The sequence below is a fragment of the Penaeus monodon genome, chromosome 26, assembly GCF_015228065.2.
Source record: "Penaeus monodon isolate SGIC_2016 chromosome 26, NSTDA_Pmon_1, whole genome shotgun sequence".
Taxonomy (NCBI): Eukaryota; Metazoa; Arthropoda; class Malacostraca; order Decapoda; family Penaeidae; genus Penaeus; species Penaeus monodon.
In genome coordinates, this window is record NC_051411.1 from 39,243,538 (window position 1) to 39,251,037 (window position 7,500).

General features: G+C 37.7%; 1 protein-coding gene across 1 annotated transcript; it reads right to left on the reverse strand.

Annotated features, from left to right (window-relative positions):
• Window positions 1-887: 887 nt before the first annotated feature.
• On the reverse strand, window positions 888-6,339 carry LOC119590165 (NADH dehydrogenase [ubiquinone] 1 beta subcomplex subunit 8, mitochondrial-like). Its single transcript, XM_037938950.1, has 4 exons — window positions 6,182-6,339; window positions 2,747-2,967; window positions 1,534-1,692; window positions 888-1,057 (listed from the first exon to the last, which is right to left on the reverse strand). Exons 1-4 carry the CDS (start codon window positions 6,270-6,272, stop codon window positions 998-1,000), a joined length of 531 nt encoding a protein of 176 aa, XP_037794878.1. The 5' UTR covers window positions 6,273-6,339; the 3' UTR covers window positions 888-997.
• Window positions 6,340-7,500: the final 1,161 nt, after the last annotated feature.

A 7,500-nucleotide genomic window follows, 5' to 3' on the forward strand; every position in this document is an offset into this window, starting at 1 on the left:
GACTGCCTGTACTTTTAGACTGAAATTTTTCTCTAGGCAAATGGCTCCTCAATTCTTGGCAACGCTTCTTGTCCATATCAAAGTAATGATAGATGAAAAATACTGCCAGAGTGGATATATCTTTGGTAGTTTTAAAGGTACTAATGAAGCTGCCATTATTTTTGGGGATCAGTGCTACTAGCAGTTACTTTCAGAATGTTTTTTACTAACTTGCTGCTGCTGTGAAAATCGTACCTTCACTGATTTTCTTTTTTTTTCACAGTAGGCATGGCACCAAAGTAAATGCCATCCCTGGCAGACTTAGGTCAACGGCTGTAATACTTTGAAATTTATATATTTAAATGTACCAACTACTCTTCAGTATATAAATCTCTAAGTGAAAGGTAACTGTTAAGTTTCATAGGACCTAAATTTTCAAGATATTTTGGACTAGTTATGATATGGAAAATGAACTTTATATTCAGAACAACATTTTTTTTTTGATCTGCCATCTTGTAAGAACACTTTGTAAAATCAGTGGGAGAACTTTTGATATCCCGAAAATTCCTTTTTACTGACTTTTTACTTGTTTAACTAATATGACTAATAATTCTTATTTATACTTGTCAAAAATATGCTTTAGAGTACTCTTTTGTAGACTTAAGTTTGGATTATAACATACACCAAGTAAATCCTACCATTCCCTCTTTCTTTTCTCATTAGTACAAATCAACTACATTTGTTAAGGAAAAAATGCAGATAATCATACCACTGTGTAATCTTTTTTATTCTTATTAAAACACTCATTCCACTGAATATTTCTTTTGTATTAATAACATTTGTTTGCAACAAATTTTCATTTTGATAATCTTTGCAAGATTACAATAGGATGGTTACATAAACACACATTAATAGAAGTTCTCCTTTTTAATTTACTAACAGTTTTTCATGAAATATATTGTACATGGTTCTGTTTGACCCTTATATACATGCTAAAAGTATGTGATGAATAATAATATTACTCGGCTGGTTCGAAGGTGTAGTGGGTTTTGCCCTCCTCTGGGTATTGCTTGGGAAGCTGGAAAAGAAAATCACATGAACACTATATTTTCAAGACATATTTTAATGGTTGGAGCTTCAAGCTGCTAATATACAACTTGTACAATTATTTATATGTCTAAATATGTGGAAAATTTCTTGCTCAAAAGTCAATGGGTTAAAATAGTTTCCCCAGAAGCCCTTTTACAGGAGGAGAAGGGGCAAACTGTGAAGACCACAGTTTTTAATGCCACTATAGAGAGGGAAGAAGAAAGAAAAGAAAAGAAAAGGAAAAATCAAACTATTCACTTGAACCAAGGATTCACATAAGTTATTTAATTAAGTGATATCTCAGATACCAATCACTTTATTCAGAATAACCCAAAACTTTTACAACTGTCTGTGTATGCTAACTAATATCAATAAAATTATATACTTGCTTTCTTCACTTAAAAATACTAAAAATTCACATACAAAGACAAACCAGAGTACAAATAGAGAGGAGTTAAAACCCACCACTGGCCAGTGCATCTTATTGTCATTGATGTAAAAGTATACAGCTACGGAAGCTGCTATGAGTCCTAAGAAGGAGAGCAACTGATCACCGACTGAAAAGCGAAGTTTCTGGGTGGCATCAACGCGGTCTAGGCCATACATATCAGCATTGGCGTGGAGCTGAAATGAAAACAAAGTCGGTACTTTAAAGGTGACTACATCAATCATCTCCACAAATGCTGATCCACTTATATGTAGATATGTATTGCATTTATTTATTTATTTATTATTATTATTATTTATTTTTTGGTATATCTTTGCAGAGGAGGAGGAGGAGGAGGAGGAAGAAGAGGAGGAGGAGGAGGAGGAGGAGGAGGAGGAGGAGGAGGAGGAGGAGGAGGAGGAGGAGGAGGAGGAGGAGGAAGAAAGAGGAGGAGGAGGAGGAGAAGGAGGAGGAGGAGGAGGAGGAGGAGGAGGAGGAGGAGGAAGATGAAGAGGAGGAGAAGGAGGAGGAAGAAGAAGAGGAGGAGAGGAGGAGGAGGAAGAAGAAGGAGGAGGAGGAGGAGGAGGAGGAGGAGGAGGAGAAGAGGAGGAGTTGGAGGAGGAAGAGGAGGAGTTGGAGGAGGAAGAAAAGGAGTAGGAGAAGACAAAGGAAAGGGAGGGGGAGGGGGAGGATGAGGAAAGGGAGGGGAGGGGGGGAGGAGGAAGAGGAGGAGGAAGAAGAAGAAGAGGAAGAAGTGGAGTAGGAGGAGGAGGAAGAAGCAGAGGAGAAGGAAGAAGAGGAGGAGAAGAAAGAAGAGGAGGAAGAGGAGGAAGAGGAGGAGGAGGAGGAAGAGGAGGGGGAGGAAGAAGAGGAGGAGGAAAAGGAGGATGGAGAAGGAGGAGGAGGAGGAGGAGGAAGAAACAACATAAGCAACATTCTCCATTTAAAATTTCATTATTGTATTATCTGGTATATAACATACTTTATTTACATATATATAGATATTTAGCATGCTGGCTTCCATCTTTATCTCACAATGAATACCTTATTGAAATGGTATTGCCATTAATACTTATATCCAGTAACACACACAAACATGAGGTGGTCATATTGGCCATTCTGCACTTGTAAAATATTCTTTCTAGGACTGTTTACCTACACCTAAATGCTTGCATTTTTCATATTCTTCCCTCCACTAACAACCTAGTTGATCCCTGAGATGCATCTCTCTCAAAGACCGATTTCTCTCACCGGCTCGCCAAAATCTCTTCGGTGCTCAGGATGGTCCCAGTCTCTGAAGGGGTCTCTTGCTTCGGCCGATACAACTGGCAGCTTGGGGTAGTCGCCTAAACCCAGGCCGTCGTCAGGATAGGGCTCATATTCGTCAGGTCGCAGACCATACTTGCGTGCGGCAGCCGAGCGCTCCTCTGGGGTGACGGGATAATTGCCAGGCTTCCAGTCCTTATTCCAGTCTGAAATTTAGAACAAACATGTCTCAGGAAAAATTCATAATAAATAAAAAGTAACTGCATTTAGGGCTTGCACATGCTAATGGCTATGAAAACAGAAGGAAAAGAATAATAAAGAATAACAAAGCTATTATTTAAAAAGTTACAAGTCAGTTATCTATTCTTAATATCTCTCTTCCTTCTAGGCCACTTATAAAAGTTACAATTCTCTGCAGGTATATACTTTGGGGTAATTGAATTAAGTGATGCCATGGCTTCCTAGCTTTGCACTCCAACAAAGGCATACAAATCTCCTCTGTGTAAATTCTGGTAAAACCTAGACTGGGTTCTCATTTTGACGACAAATTGCCCAACTTAATTATTGTTCTCAACTTGCAAGAATGCATATGATGGAGCTTTACTGGCCACTACCAGACCACAAAACATGGAGGCTGCAGAATTACTTGACATGCATAATATTATATATCATTCATCTCCATGCAGACCTATTGTAAATAATTGCATTTAAAAAAAAATTACATTCTTATTTATTATTATTATTATTTTTTAGCTAAGTTTACTGATGAATCATAACAGTCTTATAATTTAACCAATATCCATAAAAGAGAAAGAAAAATAAAGAAAAATAATAGACCTATAGAACTTGTGAATGCCATTAAGCATACCAGCTCTTTATCCAGTATGAAAAGCCTTTCCAGACTTGTCATATTTACAATAAACATTTTTGTTTTTGGTAAATCTTGACTGGAAAATCATGTAGGGATAAAAAAGATTAAGGTAATAACCACAAAGAGGATAAAAAACACTAGTATTAAGTACACAAAATAATTTGTAGAAAAGTAAGACCATAGTCATTAGCAAAAATCTGCAACAACTCATCAACAGATCATCCTGACTTCCTTTCTTTCTTCAGGGCCCCAGCAGAGGCAACAAACTTATTACATTTTGTAAATATGGTCTAATAGCTTTACATGGCAATCATTCATGAAGAATATACAATTGGCAGAGTTTTGTTGGCCTTTGCCAGAGCACCAAAGACACAGAGGCCAAAAAGAATATGGGACTTCCCTTATTTGAATGTAGTCCTAGGTTCAAGAATTACCTTGATTTTAAGGTCACGCATATGCTCATTACTTAACTCCAATGAAAATACATGTAGGTAAGCACACCTTTTGTTTTTCATTGGTGGAATATTAACAATACATCTTACACATAGTGATAGTTGTTGAGAAAACTATTGTGATAACTCTGAACAGGACCAAGTGAAACTATGTGTTCTATTTTTTTTTATATTGAGCAAAGAACAATGAACCTCCTCCATGCATATTTTGTTAGATAGAGCTCAGACAGGATCCATATTAGATGATAAATAACGGGCTTGTCAAAAGGCTATATCTTGCCAAAATATATATTACTGAGACTTGTGTGCCTTGTCTCGAGCATGAACTTTGCTACGTGAGAATATGGCAATCTCTACACTTGGAGAAGCAAAGTTTGATATCATTATTACCATATGTGTGTTCACATGGGCACTGTATAGGAGTGCAATCTAAGGAATTAACATGCTGGCTTATGATTCGGCATCTGAAGCCTAAAAATCTCTCTGACTTGTATCATGAAAAAAAATTTGAAGCTCTACCACTGAAGGGAAAAAAGGTGAAACTGCCTGCCTAATACTCACGCACCATTTCCTCAATCTCTCACGGCCCAACAATCATTTCCAACTGAAACTCATGTTTGATATGTCCATTTACTGTAGAGATTATAATAATATCAATGACCCACTATGAGGGGGAAAATCTACTGATACTGTTGCAGAGAGAGGGAAAAACTATTAACTGATACATGAAATAATCTGCATATGCAAAGAATAAGATTAGAAATGAAGAAAATAAGTTGTGACAAGTGCCATTTGCAGAGTTAAGTCCACGTCAATTGGGTGGGGGTCCTGAGACAGAGCCCCTGATAGGGAAATACAATAATAGTTTGGGGTTTTGGGGGTGAAACCTATGTTAGAAAGGTTTTTGGTTCATATAGCAATGTTTGTAGATTCCCAGAAGTGGCTGGAATAATTGTGGGTTGTGGTCACTTCATAAACAATTACCAGAGTTTTTTTCTTGCCACACAATAGGGCTGAGCACATGGAGCTGCTTTACTCCTGAGGGGTTGTCTTCTCATGCAAATATGGGGCCTAAACCCAGAACGACTTGTAAACTGGCACGCATGGTAAGGTTTCTTGCTCGATCCTCAAAATTTGTGTACAAGGTTTTACAGAACTAAAAATTAACTGTAAAAAAGTTTATGAATAAAGTAAATGAGGATCCAGGTAATACAGCTCCTACCCACTCCAGCCTGGCCCATACCTGCTCCCTTACAGTGTGGGTGTGGCCTAAATTTGTGAATTCTAATAAGATGCTATTATTATATACATATTCCTTTTTCAACCTAACAGTGTTGCTTTGTATGGGCCTTATAAGGCATTTACTCTCCTTGTTTTTATTAATATTATTATTATCTTTTTGTGTGTGTGAGGGAAATGGACATTGCCATCTTATAGAGCATAGGAATAAGAGTCATAAACAACAGGTACAGCTGCTGTGGCCTTATATGTACCACGGGGTGACAATAAATAAAAGTCCTCTGCACGTCACCGCACAGAGATTAAAGTACGCAAAACCCTCACACGGCCAAAGTACTCCACGTCGCAGTTTCCGTTAGTTGGAAAGTGCAAATAACGGGTGGGGTGGGGGATACACGGGGGAGGTTTTGCCCCGTTTCTAGGGAACGGATAGGAGGTAAGGAAGGTTACGTCTGGATTTATGGATTCCCGCGAAATTCCTGGTTTTGGGACCTTGTATCTTTGGAGGTGAATCGCTCTCGGTAACAAATGCACAAGTTGGAATATACGAGACGTTGTTAAATTTTTTTTTAAAAGGGTTTTTAAGGTTTTAAAGGGTATTTTAGAAGGACGACTATGATCTACATCAATATAATTCAAAGATAACTCAAATCACATGCAATGGACTTACGATTATAATCCCTATCCCTTGACAGGCTTTACCTAAACCATATCGACTAAGAAGACCACAAAAGAAAACACAAATACAATACAAAAAAAGAAAAAGAAGAAAAAAAAACTTCCCGATGCCCATAATAAACCAATTATTCACGACCAAATTAACTTCTAAATATTCTCTCTCTCATTAAATATACTCACTTCCCGCGGAACGAGCGGACTGGGTGCCTGCGAGGGCCTGGAAGCCGCCAAGGGGCTTTAATTTCAACAGAGACCGTGTTATTGCCGACATATTTTTGCCGTCAGCTGAGAGGGAGACGAGGGATCCCGGTCCCGGTGAAAATTATTTTTAGGTGGTTTTTAATTATGTCGTTTTTTTTGGGTGAGTTGGGTTTTAATGGATCATTGGGTTTTGGAAAATGTGTTGAAAAGGAGATATTAGTGGTTGGTTGTTGCGTTGAGGGATAATGGGGAAACGGTCGGGGGGGGGGGAAATTTTCGGGTTCGTATGCCACTGAAATTATTATAATGCCGGTGATGAAATGATTTTTTTTTCTTCTAATTTTTTTCAGATGCTTTACAATGAAAATGCTAAAGGCGGTGGATGCTGAAGTTAATGGACTAGAAAAGGATATGATGGAAAGATGTTGAATCTCTCTCTCTCTCTCTCTCTCTCTCTCTCTTCCTTTCTCTCTTTCTCTATCTCTCTCTCTCTCTCTCTCTTTTCCTTTCTCTCTCTCTTCCTCTCTCTTCTCTCTCTCTCTCTTTCTCTTCCTTTCTCTTCCTTTCTCTCTCTCTCTCTCTCTCTCTCTCTCTCTCTCTCTCTCTCTCTCTCTCTCTCTCTCTCTTTTCCTTCCTCTCTCTCTCTCTCTTCCTCCTCTCTCTCTCTCTCTCTCTCTCTCTCTCTCTCTCTCTCTCTCTCTCACGCAGCAAAGTGATAAGCAATATACAACACATACATTATTTAGATAACAATATAAATACGACTTTGCCAGGTTTGGTGAGAAAATATTCAGTAAAACGTGCACATACATAATTTGATGAAAACACTCAGAAACAGTATTTCAGAACCTAGCTACTGAACTCATACGTACCGTAATTAATACCAAGATTCACGTTATGTATGTTGACTGAGTTACTAATTTGCATTAAAATATAATTCCCATTTCCCCCTATGATGATATCACTGCTTCCTTAGTCGTTTTTATTAAACATTAATAATAATAATAATAATAATAATAATAATAATAATAATAATAAACTGAGTCATTAACTTTAGTATCATAAGCTGCTTGATGACCTATTATGACCAATTATGTAATTTGGAAGAATTTACAATGAAGTTACCAAGGCAGGTAAGTAAATCAGCTCAGAATTTATCCTTAAAACAAAGTAATAGGTTTATATACAGATATGAATATGTGTTTTAGGGGAAACTGTGTGAAAACTGGTAACGAAATGTTGGCTGAAATAATCTATGTGCATATAATTTTCGGTATGTTGGCTATATGAAACTGAAA